The sequence below is a fragment of the Aspergillus tubingensis genome, assembly GCF_013340325.1.
Source record: "Aspergillus tubingensis WU-2223L DNA, scaffold_3, whole genome shotgun sequence".
Lineage (NCBI taxonomy): Eukaryota > Fungi > Ascomycota > Eurotiomycetes > Eurotiales > Aspergillaceae > Aspergillus > Aspergillus tubingensis.
This window is the reverse complement of record NW_023336277.1, coordinates 2,038,605-2,057,187: the sequence shown is the minus strand read 5'-3', so window position 1 is coordinate 2,057,187 and position 18,583 is coordinate 2,038,605. Positions and strand designations below refer to the sequence as shown.

General features: G+C 48.8%; 1 protein-coding gene across 1 annotated transcript; it reads left to right on the top strand.

The window, feature by feature from the left end:
- Positions 1–11,969: 11,969 nt before the first annotated feature.
- clcA (putative C6 finger domain protein) lies at positions 11,970–15,646 on the top strand (the record flags this gene model as incomplete). Its single annotated transcript, XM_035496952.1, has 7 exons — positions 11,970–12,656; positions 12,740–12,852; positions 12,923–14,356; positions 14,427–14,507; positions 14,563–14,762; positions 14,818–15,364; positions 15,433–15,646. The coding sequence occupies 7 exons, from the start codon at positions 11,970–11,972 to the stop codon at positions 15,644–15,646; spliced, it is 3,276 nt and encodes a 1,091-aa protein (XP_035352845.1).
- Positions 15,647–18,583: the final 2,937 nt, after the last annotated feature.

Sequence of the window (18,583 nt, the reverse complement as noted above, 5' to 3'; positions counted from 1 at the left end):
CGATTTGAAAAGCAATTTCATTTCCTCTCTCGGTTAGAAAGGCTAGTCCAGGATGGTAGGGGGTTATTTTAGTCTGTGTATTGGTGTGGGTGTGTGTGTATGTATGTAATGGGGTATGCAAAAATGAAACTGGGTATGTAGTATTTGATGTTGATGTTGGTATTTGATTTGATTTGATTGGGGTTTCAGGTTTATGGAGACTGGATGTTGGTGGGTGTGGTGATAGTCGGATTCTTTCTCCGAGATAACTTATTTCTTATACTGTGTGATTCACAATTTGGGTATTTGTGTAGCTGTGGGTTGATAGTTAAGTTCTCTGTGTAATGTGATATCTAGCCTCGTGCTATGTTTATGTTGTTTTCTACAGTATACAGGTATGTTATAATATGTGGTAAGCATCAATGTATCAAGGTAGCATTGCATGGATTCACATCCCAGACAATACACGAAAACTAGCTAGTTAGTCAGTTGTAGTGTGCGTGGCATGACACATACACATACACGGGTACCTTTAGCCCTTAGCTTCACTTCAATACCCAAGTAACTATCCAAAGGATCATTCCAGGTCGTCTCTAGAGCTGAATCTTGTCTAGCCCAGACACATGGTTGCTGATCAGGGGGTTGATGGAGGGGGAAGGGGGGAAGCGGATACGACACACAGGGCAAGAGCGTACTTTTGAGTCTGACACCTACCACCTTACCCAAGTTAAGTAAATGGTGGCCCCCGGGATGGACAGTAGTGTGCAAGCCGGGAGAAATACGAAGCACTCTTTTTACCAATGAGAGTCGATGGAAAGGTACCCTTGAAGTGACTGACTGACTGTCACCTTCCTACTTCTTCTTAGTAGGCTGCTATCTAGTTAGTTCACCTGGGGGCTGTTTTGCTCAGCCCCTGAATTTCTTTTTTAATCTCCAGATGGGCCCGACGGACATGGTATGGGCCGTGATGGCTACCTAACTAATGTATCTATATTAATCCTTTCTGCCTTCGTGCGGGACTAGACCGGGGTGGGTAGTAGTTGGGACCCGTCAAAGGTCTCACTTACTCTCTCGCTCGCTCACTCATAATTTGAGTCATTTAGTCTAATCATGTGTGCATCGAGGGAAGTAGTCTAGCTGTGTGTACGTGGTATAGACTAGGTGCTTCCCGTTAGCTATTTCTCTTCCCTGGTATCGAGTCAGACAGCGGGATCTAGAGACTCGGATCGTCCTGTCGTCCGGGGGTCGCGCTTTGTCCAGATGCTGATCCTCGCAAATTGACATCTCCGCCATGCGTCGTGGCTATTGGTTCCCCCCATCCTGGGCACGGTGAGCTTTGGAGATGCCATGGCTTGCTTTATCTCGTTTGCTTCCCAAGGTAGACTTCCTTTTCCAGCCCGTTGCTGCCGTCAAAGAAATCAGGGAAAAGAGGCGGAAAAAGAAAAGGGAAGAAAGAATGAAAGACTCCAACTGCCACCTACTAGTGAGTATGTGAGTATGAATAGCGTCGTTACTCCAAACGTCACATGCGCAGTCTTTGCGATCGCAACCTCAGCGACGGCAATAATGATAATCGGGACGGCCATTGCGGGACTGCAACGATGCCAGTGCATATGACATGAGTCTTCATCATTGATCATTGTCCTCAACAATCGCATGTATATGCGCATGTACGTCAGAACGGACTACTCCGTTCACATACATAGAATGTAGGTACGATCTTCTCCACTCCTTTCCTTGTTAGCAATCGCGCGCCGTGCCGGACTTGCTCGGCGCGACGCGCTGTGATCGCAAAAAAGGAGGTTGTGGAGGTTCCAGACCGGTGGGAATGTGATGAGTCCAGTGGCGGCTAGGGTGGGAAAAAGTAAAAAAAATCGCAGACTGGGAAAAAGAAAACCGCGCGCGCGCTTCGGTTGACTTGCATTGGTAGGCCGTCGTCGCGTGCTAATCCTAGCACCGATTTGACACCTGTAGCGATCGACTCTGTTGCGCGCGCCCATGTCAGTCGAAGCCATGTCCACGGAGAAAGGTTGGTGACAGGTGCTTGATGGCGTTGCAAAGGTGAGAAACCCATCCAATGGGTTCGGGTGTTTCTCCGGCAGGTTTCCAGATTGCGACGGGGACATCCCCCGCAAAAGAGCTGCTGCTGTCATACCCTTTCGACACCCGTCTGTGGAAACATGTCAAACAGCTTCCCGAACGCGGCCCGTCCAGCAGCAAAAATGGTCTTTCGTATTACTCGTGAGGCTGACTGGAGGGTAGTCACCGAAAAGGCTGGGCGAAACCGTCCTACCGTTTACACACAGACCACGGATTGACACTATTGGTGCCCGAATGGTGAATGGTCACTTGCCCAGGTGTCTGTGCTGTGTGCATGTGTTAGGGATTGGCAGTCTAGTCGATATGGAGTAGCCTGTTCCAACCGAGTAGCTGTGTAGTGGGTGTGAGTAGTAGTCTGGAGGTGGCGGGAAATCAAGGAACTGAAGCAGTTCTGGTGGAGGATGGCTCTCCTCGCTTTGCCTCCAAGGGAGATTGCTCATCGCACTTTTCTTTCAAGACGACCTAGAGGGCACCACGATGTCTTTGTTTTGGGTCTGGGATTAGCACCTCCTGAGCAGGGAGTAGGGAGCAGGAATGACTACTTACCCACTAGTAATGAGCAGGTAAGCTCATCGGTAGAACCGGGCACGCCGGGAACTCTCCACTCGAGCAGCAGGGAAAAATAATCACTAAAGGGAAAATCAAAATAAGGAAAAACCTGCACATCCCCTTTTGGTTAGCGTCATATGCAGGCATTCCCTCAGCAGATTTCTTACCTGCAGAAATGGATATCGTATGGATCACTACAGGAGATAGATACTAGCCAGTATCTAATCAGGTAGTAGTACTGTAGTAAGAGTTAAAGAAGTTGATAGTGGAACTCTGTCATTAGAAATAATCATTCCTTCAAATATATCCGGATCATATCCGACCTCCCCATCCTTCATACAACACTTTGAGGTTGACCTCGTGTAAGACGTGGTAATCTTGGGCGTCACAGAATCCTAGCTAGGGATTGATTACCACATACTAAAAAAGTTATGATACCAGCTGGCTGGCAAGGCACATTATTGAGACCGTCGCTGTGGCACCGAACTCGTAGTACGACTCATCCCTATTACTGCACGAAATGGGTGCACTGCGCATGCACGCAGTAAGATTTGAAGATCGGTTCCTGGATTCCTCACTGCGCAAGATGCTACCTCTATCCCTCCATAGGTAGGTAGAGCGCTCTCTACCTAACCCCCTCGCTTACCCCGATTCGAGCGATCGTTTAGTCTTGTAGTACATACAGTAGCTCGACCGATCGCCCCTCGATAAGGTTGGTATGTTAGAGGTTTAGCTGAAAAGCCTGGGGTTCGGAGTCTGGAGTACGGAGCAGCATGAGACAAATCGCAAATCGCATAAAGGAGGGGGCAAAAGATATGGGACAGGTCATTATGTGGTCGGGAGAAGGATCATTTTGCCACTCGATTGCTCTCACAGCGGAATTTGGAGTGGGTTACTTACTCCTACTACTTTTACTAGTTTGCTACCGATAGGGAGGGAAGCTTCCCAGGAGGCGAGGCCACGTGGTGCATTGTGTACAGTTTACGTTAGCTGGTCTTTCTTGGTAGGAACTGGGATAATATACTGCTGGGAAGCTGGCTGAGAGGAAAAGGCATATATCTGATATGTAGTAACTAGTACGTATGTCGACAACAAAGAATACTGGCAATACTTTTATCCAGCTTTCCAGCTCCAAACCACCAATCACCCACACCAAGCTACAATTCCCAAGCAGTAGTATCCTTCCTCTCTTGAGTCCTGCGATGAGATTGATACGATAAGCAGCCTCATTGCGACACGCCGTAGACGAATGGATCAGCGCAATAACGAGGCTTTAGCTTCCCTTAGACTAGACAATCTCAAATAATTCTCCCTTGGATCGGCATAACATCCATATCCACTATAATGCCCTCCAAAGGAAGAGCACTGCCACATCCAGTAGTCATCTCCGTGAGCCATTCCCCAGCTCGACAGACTAAAGACGCTGATTTGGTTTTTCTTCATGGAGACCTTGAGATATGGCTTGGCTGCCTTCCAAGATGTCATTTGTAAATCCATATTCGATGATCGAAGCATGTTGATCAAATTGATATCGCGCGGTTGCGACATACTCCACCACCACCGCTACCACCATCTCCTCCTCCACCTCCACCTCCTCCACGGTGGCCACTCTTTCAAATGGATAGCTTTTAAGAACTTTAACAACCAATATTACGCCAAGGAATCCCAGCCTCACTTTTTTTCATTATTCTTTCTCTAGCGATCCTACCGCCCAGTAGAATTATGATCCGCTCCGAACCACCCTCTCGGAGTCACAAGGCGGGCAGTCCCGCTGTCACCTTTTTTCTCAGAAAGAGAATTGGTGGGTGTGTATATGTGTATGTGGTATGTGTATGTATGTCCTGGACACCTACTGAGGGGTTAAACTCCCCATCGATTGGTCCTCCCGTATACGGGCGATAAGTTCACATAGTAAGTAGTTATCGGACGGTCTGACCAGGCCGGCCTAAACTCCTTCCCTTCCCCCCTCCCCATAAGGCATTTGGGTTGGCACATCTCATGACCTTCGCGAGAAAAGAGTCAGGAGTCAGGATACCTAGCCGGTCTAGTGAGGGGTAGGGGGAGCTTGATGGTCCTTGCTGGGACAAATGATAGGCCTGAGACATGGAATTGATCTGCAATTTTGGGTCCGGCGAAGATTTACCTGTAATCGGTCTAAAGAATGGCGCCCGGACCTCGTGATGACCGCATCCCATTCCATCTTTCTATTTGCTGGCCGCCTTTTCCACACACACGCACACACAGACACACACACACAATCCTCAAAGTCTGAGTGGGTTAAGGGTAGGTAGGTAGCTAGGTAGCTACATACTTACTAGCTAGCTAGCTAGGCAGAATCTTCAGCCAGCGCCAACGCCAACTTGCCTGCCTGCCGACCACCGCGGACGGTACGGAGAACCCCGTCCTGGCATGTGTTTGCATAAGTTAGGTGGTAAGTTAGTAGTAGTAGACCCGGAGTTTCGGCAGTTAAGTTTACTGTACTGTATATGGTGCTTGCGCCGCCGGAGTTTTCTGCTGTCAAGGAAATCCCGCGGGTTACAGACGAGGTTGCGTTTGTGTTGGGGATCGGACTCTCCTTGTGTTGCTTGCTGTTGGGTACGTAGGCTCCAGATTATTTCTTATTAATTTATTTTTGTTCGATTAGATGGATCCCAAGTCAGACGAATGAATACTTTGTAAAATAGGTCTGGCAAATTCAATCTTGAGATGGCGCTTACTACTTACCTATCTACTTACCTGTTTGCTACTAGGACTAGTAGGTTGTTCGCAGAACAAATCCCGGGGATTCATATCAGGTTAGCACAACAGCAGCATCAGCCATGGGCACTGCTACTAGCACCAGGATCTTTCTTTTCTTCCACCTGTGGTGTATTCGCCCCCTCTGCTCCCCAATTCGATGGCCATTTCCCAATAGCCACAGTGTGTCTCTACCCGTGTAACCCCAGTACAAAACGTCGAGCTATCTGTACGTAAAGGACAGGGCTATCCCTTGCTTCCGGCACCTGATCATTCCAATACTAGTTTGAGAGAGTGAGAGAGAGAGTCAAAGAGTAGGCCTCCTCCTTCTCCTCTCCTCCTCTCCGGCCCTACTTGCCGCATAGGTGTAGTACCGGCGCACAGTATGCACATCATTTGCTACTAACTTTGCCAGTCGACCCAGCCTTGCAGGATCTCCATTCATTAGGGAAAACCTGAACGGAAAGAAATCGTGCGACTCCATTCTTACAGTAGTCCATGCATACGATGAGTCGGTAGTGAATTGGCGGGTTTGTTAAGTATGGTTAGAGTTACTGTAGGATGGATGGAGCCTGGCGCCATCGCCCTTTCTTTTTTTATTTTTTTCTAATTTTCTCTTAATTTTAATTTTTTGCCTCTTGTGTTAAGAACTGCTGAAGTCTCAAAGACAGACCCAACATGCCGCCAGCCGATGGTGGGTTCCAGGAGACGGGATCATGGAACGTCACTAAAAAGGCGGATCGACCGAATGGGGGGACAAGCTGTTGAATTCGTTGGCTCTCCGAAGCCAGAAATGGGTCACCTGTGGAGGGGCAGGCAATTGGCGGTAATGAATAAGGCATGGCTTGACTCCGATTTTGAACTTTGTAAGGTACGGAAGATTCCGTATCTGAGTGCGAGACGGTGAACATCGGGTGTACATCTGGAGGTGGTTTTTGTTATGGTTGGGTGCTGTTGGGTCATCGCGTCAGTTAGTAGGTTTTTGTTTATGCTTTGATGTGAACAAAGACGCGGAGGACATGGTCTTCTGCGGTAAACAAGTTTGAGTAGAAGAGTAGAATAATAATGTGCCGGAGTTGCGGTTAGTTGGAAAGTCGAGAGATCCATCAGGATCATGCCCCTCCATTTTCCCGAGACCGAGATTATTCCAGCCGAAATATTAGGGACGGTTTAAGGCCACGACGGTGTGTTGATATTACCCCACTAATTGAAGGTGAGGGTGATCGGGCTGCTGTGCTTGCGAGCCCAGTCACTCGGTCGTCTTACAGTCTTGCAGTGTGGCAGCAGTAAGCAAGACTGTAGCCACATTTAGCCTAATCAATTCACAGTGCTCTTTGACCTTTCCTTTTATTTTCGTTTCCTTTCTTCATGTTCTTATTGATTTTTTGCTGGTTCGCGCGGGAATGTACTAGTCAATGCTTTCAGAATCAGAGGCTCAAGCTGGTGAGTTTACTAGTCACCGTGTCACAATACGAGATAGGTAACTATACGACGCGCGACCGAAAGGTGGCAAACTGGGTACTCACTCCGATGCTGCGTCATGAGATCTACCCCTTATACATATCTGCGCACTCCCTTTAGACGGTAGACTATTTTAGTAGTATAACAGACTAGCTAGGTCAGTTCTTTGTGTTAGGTTGCGAGCATTCATGTTTTGAATACGCGCTAATGATGGGGTTTATTGAAGATTGGCATGGGAAAGAAGGCTGTTAGGCGTTTGGCAGAAAAAGGTTTGTTTTGGCCGAATGTAATCCGAATGACAAGCTGCGACCAGAAAGCCAAACAACTAAAAGTAAAAAGGAGAGAAACCCAAGGTTCTCTTCCGTAAGTTACCGTTCTTCGGACCACCGCGGATAAGTCAGCGGCTGTCCCTGAGGTGAACCATGATTAGTCGCAGATGAAGACCCAGGGAACAATTGCCGTTTTGCTTTTTTTTGGCTGTGGGGTGGGAAAGAAAAGGTAAACAACCAAGATGATAACACGTAGTAAGGGTAGGTATTCTACCTGTACTCCGTACTCCGTCCTACCCCGTAGCAGCAACCAGCAAATGTATGTATCATGTATGTGCGCAACCATGTATGCAAGTTGGTGACAGGGGCCTCCCTGGGTGATGATCTAATCGTCCAGCTGCTCCGGTTTTTAGCGGGCGGGCCGGGTAGAAACTCGAACGGTGGCTCGCCCTTCAGAGGGGAGAGACATGGCACTGGTCTAGCTATGATCATGACAGGTATGGAGCCCAGAAGTGGCTAGTAGGTGATTCATCTACACGACAGTTTGAGAGTGTGTAGAATTGCACCCAGCTCTAAGTAGGTTAATTTATAATAAAAAGAAGAACGAGGTCTGCTGCCTTGGAGCCTGTTGAATGCTCCCCTCGCCTCGGGAATTTCTAGGACCAGCGTGTCCCGATATATTCCTTCTCCGCCTTTTAGAAGCGCCCATCAGCTCCTTAATCCATGCAGAACTCTATTGAGTTCGTCTTGTGCATATCTGAGCGCACAGCATTGGCGTAGCAAGTCAAACCCTTGATTCCAATGACCAAGTGACACCCGAGCAAGGTGGAGGGTGCTCACCGTCTTCTGCTCCTGCGTGGGGCACCGTCGTAGTAGTAGTAGTAGTAGTCGTTCAGGTCTCCCTTTCCCCCTCCCTCCTGGGTCGCATCATGCATACCTCATTCCCGTTTGGCTTCATACTCCGAGTCAGGGCCTATTTGTCCTGTGCGCTTCAGCCTTTTTTGACCATTTTCATCTGCCATCATCCAGGTAAACAATAATGCTTGGCTTTTCATCGTCGTAGCATACCGTCCAGGGCACTCCTGTCGGACACCGTTGCAGGGACAAATTGACTTCTAGATCTGAGTCCGTCCCGTGGGTGAAGATAGGGGAATGGACACCCCCCTTGCCAATAATCAGGTGAATTAAGCCGAATCACAGGAGTAAGAAATGGATGGGCACCAACAGACCGAAAGAATGAAGCCGAGAGGCTGTGAGTGAGAGTGTGTGTTGACAGCAAGCATGTCTCGAGTGTGTACACAAGTAAACTTCCGTGCTACCGCCTGGTTAAGTCATCCATCTAATCAGCCCTTGGGAGGGATAACTGAATTCCTTCCCCATCTGCTGTGGCTGGTTTGTCTGATTGTCGATTTCACTCTTGGTTTCAGTTTTGTCTTGCCGGAGTCCTATGAGTCGCCAGGAGTGTCCCATCGACTCACCGGCTGTGTGATAGGACAAGAGGACGACCTAACGTATTTACTGTCGCCTCTCAGGCTCTTCCTTCCCCTCAGGCGGAAACATATAATCGGTTTCCCCTCAATTTACACCATCATCACCACTCAGATTGATTGACCTCCTCCCCTTTGGCCACGGGAGTCACTACCCCTCGAAGTATTGGGCACCGATCACTTCACAATCAGCTCACCCATCTTTAAGCCTTCCCCCGAGGAAAAACCGTTCCCAATCGGACCCGTACACCATTGAATACTACTACTACTTGTAATCCACCGCCAACGGAGAGCGGTTGACGTTGGGTGTGTGTGTGTGTGTGTGTGTGTGTTTGAGCGCCTTTCCTTAATTATTCTCCAGTCCACCCATCCATGTGGCACTGAGGAAGACCGGAGCTGATTGCGGGCCCCCAACAGATCGAAAAACCGACGGTACCCAGTCAGTTCCTTCAGTCTTCCAAGACTGCACCACAGCTGGTTGTAAGTGGGTTCTCATTTCTTCTTTATTTTGCGAATCTCATTTTAGCCCGTCCTGGTTCAGCTCCAGTTTGCGGCTCCACTTTCTGCCCTTTTTGTTTTCTGGTCTGTCACCAGCAGTCAGAGGCCGAAACTGAGATATTGAAGAAAGCAAAGAGGAGAAGAAAAAAAAAAGTGAGAAGAAAAAGAAAAAGAAAATCAAATTAAAAAAAAAAAATGAAGAGAAATTCTTACTACTCTTTTCCCTTTTTGTCTTTTGCTTGTCCTTTTGATTTTCGCTTCCCTTATTTTCTTTTTAACTCTTTTAAGGAGGAGTAAAAAAGAAAAAGAAAGAAAAAGAAAAAAGCAGGACTGCCCAGACGTATTAGAAAGGCGATCTGTCAATTCAGGTGGCTTGTGTTAATTCATGCAAACCAGGATCCTGGTTCAGGGTTACAAGACCCAGTCCCCTCAGAAGGCGTGCACCAAAAAGAAAAAATAAATAAAAAGAAAATAAAGGAAACCCAGAGGAAAGCAAAAGCGAAACATCAGACGAGAGGAAGAAATCAAAGCAACGAAAACGCGGATCGAAAAGCAGTTCTTCATCTGGAGCGGTTCACTGGAGACATCTGAGATTGTGAGGTGCGCATTTTCAACTATCATCAGCATCATCATTCCCATCATCTGTAAGGAATTGCAGAGCAGCAAATCGCCCATATTCCCTAGAGTACTGCTATTACTTTGCGCGCACCGGCTGTTCTATGGGCCCAATAAACCCCCCTCCCTCCACCAGGAAAGAAGGGAAAAAGAGAGGGGCAAGCAGACCTCTTCATCTGCCACACTCTTCAAGGCCTATCAGCCTCTGCTAGGTTGGCCGTTTGCTTGATAGTTCATTTTCCTTGTCATTTGCATTTCCATTGACTATTAGTTATTTCATCCTCCCATCTCTCCTCCTCTTTCTTGCTCATAACCCCCTAACTAACCTTCTCATCATTTTGGTGTTCCCGCAAGACTCGATTCCGCCTTTTACCCATCAGATCCATCCATCAATCCACTCCTGCCGACCTACCACTTACTACTCCCGGTAGTAGTGCCCTCCGGACTCACTCTGATCAAGTTAACTTTTCGCTCCTCCAAGAGTGACCGGACGGGAAGTCTGGTTTGGTCAACCTGCTATTTCTAGTTTAATCCCGTTCGAGGATCCATCGACTTTCCTTCCAGACGTCCGGCCGTCTTTTAGGGAACCCCTCCGAATCCCTCGACCCTTTTTTATTATTCTTTTTTTTTTTTTTTTTTTCCCTCTCTGTCTTTTCTTTTTTTTCCCTTCTTATTAAGGAAAAAAGACACCCGCCAACAAAGCTCTACTACGGCGCTTCCCACCGTTCGATCGACCTGTTTTTGCACCGGGCGACCCGACAGCTTGGCTTAGCTACCTTAGCTAAGAAATACTACCTACCACTATCTACTCCCCCATCACCGCACCCGACCTATACTACTACTACTTGCTTCCTTCCACTTAATCGGAAAGCGCCAGAACCAGTGCTAAAACCCGCCCGGCGGTATAATTATCATTATTATCACCACTACTTCGTCTTGCTACTAACTACCGACTAGTTAATTGTTCCATTTATCTTTGGGGCGACGCGAGACACTTGTGTCTAAGTACGTACACATACCACTCTTTTTTCTTTTTTTCTTACCTCCTCCCCTCGGCTCTCGATCCTTTTCTTTCGCTTTGACTTATTTGCTTTTTATTATCTTACACTGCCTATTTTCATTTTCATTTACATTTCTTTTCTGTTATTTTCCTTTTTTTCCCCTCTGTCATATACCCCGGGCTCGTTTTTCAAATTCTTGTTATTTTTGGTATCGGTATGATTTGATTCCTGGCTGTCACCCCCGATGACTCCGTTGACTTGCGTGGCGAGGTCATCTCGGGTTTCCTGGAAATCACCTGTGGTATTTGACTACTACTTACTAGGAGTGGTTAGGACGGTACCTACCTGCTGAATGACCGCTCCTTCAGTAGTAGGGTACCTACTGGGTTGACAGTTGACTGTGGTGATACTACCACTAGTAGTTCGCCCAACTGCCGGCCAGCCAGGGTCGGTGTGTCCATCGCAGACATTGATTGATTACCTTTTAGTCGCGGCGCGGATCGCTTCTTGTCCTCCACCTCCCCCCCCCCCCCCCTCTCACTCTCACTCACTTCGCTCCCCTGTCAAGTTATACTTCCTGTCTGCTACTATTACTATCTTTTAGCCCTCGCACGCTATTGCATCTGCTTTTGTCTGATGATCATCCTTTGACTTATATTTTCTCATCTTATTATTGTTCTTATTACGAAACAGCGCCGTTGCCTTTCTCCAGTCATTTTTTACACCTTTCCCCACCCATCACAGCTATTTTCAAGCTACTACTATTCATGACTTCCTACTAGTACTACTTTTGTTGTTAACCGCTGCCACTCCTGTTCCGCTCCGCTTTCCCTCCCACCCCCCTCCTCCCTCCCTCCCCTCGTTTGCTCCCCCTCAACTGGTTATTGTTTGTCTTGGTTTCGCTGATCGTTTGACCGTTGTCCTTCCCGACCGCCGCTACTTAATCCATGTTTAGCTAACTATTGAAAAAAGCTACCGGCTGCTTGCGTCAGGCTCCCTCGCTGATCGATTTTCTACCCCTCCTCGCGCGCCCATTGAATCTTGAATCGCGCCAGCTTTTCCATGCTTCGTCGGTTGCGCCCAGCACTGTAACCAGAAGATTGCGGACTCTGAAACAAAGAACCACGGCTCGATAGCACCGACATTAGCTTTCGTACCATTCTGTCCATTCCCCGAATCGGAAACTTTCTGCGTTCGCACGTTCCACCCAATACTCTCCGGTCGCACAGCTGAGTTTTTGATGCTTGTCTGGGACATCATGTCCTCCTGACTGTATGACTATCCCACTGAGTCGACTATCCACCGTGGATCCGCGGCAACCTGCAATTAGTGGCCATAACCGGGGCCTCTTGAACGCCGACGTCGTCCCGATCAACGACAAGCAGAAAGTCTTTCTTGCCGGTTCTGGCCCTCCGTCGCCAATGCATCGCGTACAACCTCTGGACGGATCGCATGGTCCGCCCGGTGCTCCAGCAGTCTACGAGCAGCCATGGCGCCCTCCATACTCGTCTTCTTATGACGGACATCCTGCGGACCAGCGTCGCACATCGAATGCTCCTCAGCCTGCGCTCCCACCCCACGGATACCCGATCAACCCAAACCGGGAGCTGCCGCAGCTCCCACCAGACGGTCCATATGCCCGACAGGGCAGCTTGCCTGGTCCGGTGCATACCCCCCCGGAAGCCCCCACTCCTCATCCCAGCTTTCGTCCTATGAACGGAACCCCCCATGAGGCCGCTCCCCATTCAGCACCCCCCGACTATCGCTCGCGGATGTCTTTCACGCCTCAGGAGCCTCACAGCAATGGGGACGCTCCGCTCCCCGCCCACACTTTACCCCCGACTCAGTATCCCACTCCAGTTCCACATATGTCGCATACTCCTACGCCGTACGACTCAGGTCTTTACGGAAACCAGGCTTACGGGATTCGCCAGCAGCGAAAGGCCGCGCGAGCGCAACAGGTGAGTTGTCTCCTTGCAGCTATGTCAGCTGAGATAATATCGGGGAACCCTGACTAACTCGTGATCTTTGGCTACCTCCGAAGGCCTGCGATCAGTGCCGAACGAGAAAGGCCAAATGCGATGAAGGCCGGCCTGCTTGTAGCCATTGCAAGGAGAACAACTTGATATGCGTTTATAAAGAAGTTCCCCCTCACAAGTCTGTGATCCGGCAACTGAAACTGATGCCTCCTATTACTTCGATGGACATGTGCTGACGGCGTATCCAGGCAAGAAAAGGCAACACAGCTTCTTCTGGACCGTATCTCCCAGTTGGAAGACGGTCTCAACGAAAAGATCGAACGCATTAATGCACTCCAGGTCGAGCACTCGAACCAACTTACTGCGCTGTATCCTCGGTTGAAAGAGGCTAAAGCGATAAATACCAAGGAGACGACAGAGAAGCCGGCAATTCCTCGGATATCGAAGGCGGATATACCTGATATCTTACAAAAGACCGAAACCAAAGAAGAAGATATGAATGCCATTGTCGGACAGGAGCTCGAAAGAGCCGAAGGGGAAGTGATTCCGCAGGGCGAAGACGGTGATCTTTCAATTCCTGTCGAGCATACCACTGCAGCCCACAAGTTGCTTTCGTGGCCGTCTATCAAGGCTCTTCTTGAACCAAGAGAGTACGACGAAGATTATGTTATGAAGCTGGAAGAGGAGCGAGGATTGATCCTCGTTTACGGCCGCGGTGAGGGACACGATACTAGTGAAAGCCCGGCAATGACATTCTCATCATCATCATCATCGTCCCGATCCAACTGGGATCAAAGCTACAGCAATGGGGCTCCTGCTAGCGGCCAATGGAATCCAGGCGCCATCCAAAATGGCACTCATCTCAAACCCCTCGGACCCAGCATTGATGATTTTGGAATATTCAGCACAGATGCCAAAACCGTTCGTCGTTATCACCAAAGCTACCTGAATCACATGCATAAGCTTCATCCATTCATCAATCTAACCGAATTGAGCGCAAGCATCGAATCATTCATTCAGAAGTACTGCTTACCCGATGTTTCTGTTCCGGTAAACATCCTGAACAGCCATACCGCCGGTGACATACCACGCGGTGCGAAGAGGAAGCGTTCTTGCGATACGCTACACGGCGCTGGATGCGACGTCCAGTTTCCCCCTGGTGCCAAACACGAAGGCTCTAGCGGACGTCGCGTGGAGAAGTCACTGGAAAATGCTATTGTTCTCTTGGTTCTTGCACTTGGCAGTATTTGTGAAGTTCAAGGAGCCATCCCTGGTCCAGTTACTGACACGCCTGTGGACTTTCAGAAGGAGCGGATTCCTGGACCCTCTACACGCAGCATGCTATCATCAGCAGATACAGAATTAGTTATGCAGTCCCAGGGAAGTTTCTTCTCGCAGACAAGTAACCATTCTTTTTCACCTGTTACCGGAGGGCAGAAGGCTGCTCCCGATCGGTCGCCATACCCGGATAATAGTCACTTACGGAACGTGGATGTCATTCCTGGCTTGGCATATTATGCGTATGCCGCACAGATATTGGGGAGTCTACAAGGCGCGAACGGGCTCTATCATGTTCAGGCAGCCTTGTTAGCAGGGCTCTATGCGGGGCAGCTAGCACATCCTTTCCAGAGCCATGGATGGATCTACCAGGCGGCCAGAGCATGCCAAGTGCTTGTCCGATCGTACGTTTTTCTTCTCTTCCTCCTGGAATCCAGCAGCTTGCACGAAGGATCCCGAGCTAATCAGTCTCAGGAAACGGTATGAGCAAATGAATGACGGCCCGCTGAAAGACCTATACAACTTTGCGTACTGGACCTGCCTGCAGCTCGAGAGGTAAGCACCCTGCTCTCGCTATGCGCTCCAGAAGTACTAATGAGTCGTTTCGTAGTGACATTCTTGCCGAACTGGATCTTCCGGCTAGTGGTATATCTCGCGCGGAAGCACGGATTGAGTTGCCGAAGGGCCGAACTCTCTCTTTGCCTAACGACCCTGCTGCTCCGAACACCATGATGATGTTCTTTTACTCCGCCCAGATCCATTTGAGAAAGGTTCTGAACCGTGTTCACACCGACCTATACAAAGTCGAGAGTAAGTTGACTCTAGGCAAGCGGGGGCCCTTGGCTGTACTAACGCCTCTTTACAGAACAGAATGAGAACAGGTGGTCTGCTAACGTACAGGAGATCCTGAGCATGAACCTTGAATTGTGGAGAAGCAGCTTACCCGACATAATGAGGTGGAAGGACGCGGACCCTCCACATGAGGACATCAATGTTGCTCGGATGCGAGCTAAATACTACGGCGCACGCTACATTATCCATCGTCCCCTCCTTTATTGGGCTCTGCATCATTCGCATCCTGCCGAAAATGGTCGATCAGCGTCAGTGGACTCTCCTACCGGATCAGCGATGTCGGGAGCGAAGTCGCAGCAGGTCTCGCCCTCAATGGCGCACAGCCAACGTGCTATCAATATGGCGCGATTGTCTAGTGATGTTGGTACCATGGGTCGATCGGCACCGACGCCAACCCCCGTTCCGACAGGATCGCGACCAGCACTTGCGTATCGCGATCTCAACCCGAAACTACGAAGAGCGTGCAAAGTGTGCATAGACTCCGCCATATTGAGTACCGAGGCTTTTGATGGCATCAAAGGTCGGCCGGTAGTAACTAATATCTTCGGCACAGCTCATGCGTAAGTGAAGTTCAACAAAGGCCGTGAAATCGGATAGTGGTGTCGCTGACCTTCTGTTTCTCTGCTAGTCAATTCGGTAACATGCTTGTATTGTCAGCCACGTATATGTCGAGCCTTTCAGAGTTGGTTGACCGGAATGACCTTGATCGCTTGCTTAAGCGAACCATACGCTTCCTCCTTCAAAGCCGCGAGATATCGCCAACCCTACGCGCCGATGCAAAGATCCTCAGCGAGATATATGAGAAGATCTTTGGAGAGCCAGCCGATATCGTGGCTCCGTAATTATACTGACAACAGAGGCTGAGAATTCTGCGTTGCCTCTGGGCCGAGGCATAGAATTGGCCCCATACACCTGATTTTGCTTTTTTGTTATTCTTCACATGAACCTTGCGGGTCGATACAGTTAGCGGGAAAGGAATGTTCCTTGCATCTTTCTCCACAGGATACTAGACCACATTCTCCCGATTAGGATTGTGATACAGCATGTTATATACGGGGAGAGCTGCATGGTGGCTGGCTGGCTCGGTTTCCCCCTCGTTGATAATTGGTGATTTCTCGCAGCGTCTGTGATATGCATCTATGTTCTTTGTGCCATGCATGTGAAAGGGAGAGGTGGCTATCTGAGGTTAACATTACCGTCATAGTTCTGGCAATTTTCTGTCATTGTTAGTTTTTTGGGGTTGGATTGTTGTGGGATCAGATTTTGCTTTTTCTTTGGAGTTCCTAGTGGCGTCGACTTGCATCCTGCTGTTCGCAGACAGGAAACGGATTGGGAGGGATGTCTGATTGCATTTCAGCGGATCAAGGATTTACCCCGCCTACAGTACACTCGAGGATTCCAATTACGGCCGTACAGTGCATGACTATCTATTTGTTTTTGGTGATAGAAGTTTTACCTCCTTTTTTTATTTTTTTGTCTCCCCATTTCCCTCATGAAGGAGACGGGCCGATGGACGTTGAAGACGCGTTGGAGACAGGTGGTTTGAACTAGGCAGGATGATCAGCCATGCTAGGTATCACTGTGACCTATGTAGAGTTTAGTGGCAAATGTTCATTGCACCAGAACAAACGGGCATGGGCTTGTTGTCGCCGCCATGAGTGGTGCTCGGCCAGAGCATCCAAATGCGCTGGCATCCCGATTGGGAAATGTTTGATTCGCCCAGATCATCGCTCGGCTGCTAACGTGAATAGCTCATATGCACCACCGTGGGCTCCTTTTCTGTCTCTGGCATGGCATGCAGCTAATCAATTTGCCCTGCCAGTTGTCATGGTCCCAGCTAATGCTGCATGTCACGCACTCATTGGAAGGGAGTGGGTGAGCGGCCCATCCTCGGGCTTTCATTTAAGATGCGTGACAACCCCAAACATGCAGTATTCAGACTAAGTAGATACTCTGCTATTTTTTTCCCCTTTGCCAGTAAATGTTGAAATGGAGTTTCTTGAGGTGTTTCGGGGTCTGTTGTTGAGGTGGTCGAGTTACAGCTTACTTGGTAGAACTGATGCACTTGGCTGATGATCTAGCTAACTAGCCCGCTAGTATCCAATGTGTCTAATGATCGCTAGACGCTCCATCTTCGAGCGTAAGTTGGTTGTAGGGATGTGGGAAAATGGATGTAATTAATTAAGTGGATGCGTATACACATCTTTATGAGTATTTTCTTATTTCATGAGACGTGGGCATTATGATCTAGTAGTGTCGTTGTTGTTCAGTGTTTCAGTCGGAAGGAACCTGCACGGCCATGGCTAGAGAGGTATGTCGTGCATGCAGATGTTGGACGTATGTAGTAAGTAGAGTACCTGCTGCCAGATAAACTAATCTGTATCAATCGGGATTAAGAATAGGAGGTTAATTTTTCTTGTTCGGTGAGCATGATTTCTATGTCCCCTGAAAGTATGAAGTGAACTGCTTGTATGCATGAGGGATGTACATATGGGCTCTTCAGTGTTAGAAGGGTACTACTCAGGGCTCAGTAAGCGTGAGTGCGTAATGGAAGTCAGCTCAGCTCTGGGAATGGGACGATATGACGTATCAGCTTTGAAGGAGCTTAAGTGGCAGCCACTGAAGTGGTTACCAATCGGGCGATTTGGGGGAGGGAAAGTTGGGACTAGTAAGAAGGAGGGATCCCAGCAAGAAAGTGTAAGAGAGCCAGTCCAGTCCATGAAGGGTAGAATGAAGGAAGGAATGAATCGTGGTCCAGCCAGCCTCTTCGATGGGGGCCCCCCAGCACGTGCCCGGGACTCCCCGGCCACCCTCCCCAGCCTCACCGCGAGTTTTCTTCAATTTCCTTCCGATTCCCTCGCATTTCCGCTGAATCCCTCGCAGGTAATGGAAGATCGAGAGAAGCGGCTTGAGTGTGCCATGACCTCCACTAACTACTAACTGCTTGTACTGTAAGTAGTACTTTCTCACATTTACTGGTACATTCTTCTCCATCTCCCCTTTAGAGATCCGATGAATGCTTCAACCATCAAACTATCCGCCCGCATCTGATCGATCGAAAACATACCCCACATTCCTGGTTGTTTAGCACGTCACAGATTCGCAAGTCTAAAGAAGATTTTCTCATCATCATCGTCATCGCATCTCATCTCATCTCATGCAATTTTATATCATCCTTTATCGGATTGTTTTCATGGTCTCATACTTGATTAGATTATTAACCCATCCCGAAACACACGGACTCTCTCTTGTTGCCCCATCTTGGTCCATCACGCTAAAGCTGTTAGTGGCTGATTGTCTGGAGCAACCGAGCGCTTGCCAGCCCGCCTCTTTTCTTCTGCTGCTGCTGCTTTTGTGTTGAAGGCTGACCGTGGTTCTCTACCTTTTGGTCTCCGCTCCAGCTTGGGGGACCCTCCGACTTCCCGAGAAAAAAAGAACCACGGTTCACTTGTTTACTTTCCTCCGCCCGTCGCAAAAACAACGCCGCCGATCTATACCCGCCCGCCTCTTTCTTTCTCATCTTCAATCCCCATCACCACCTAACTTTCCTTTCCACCCTCCCCCAATCTTCGCCTCGCTAATACGGTCTCTCCTTTCTCATCTAACGACCCTGTTACGATTGTTACGATTTCTTTTTCTTATTTCTTCAATTTCTTTTACCCTTCTTTCCCTCTCAATCAATTCCTTTTTGGTTCGATTACTCAATTAGGCGACCGCGTCTATCCTCTATTCCACATGGTTGCCTGAGTCGCTAGAGCTTTGATCGCTCTCTGCCCACC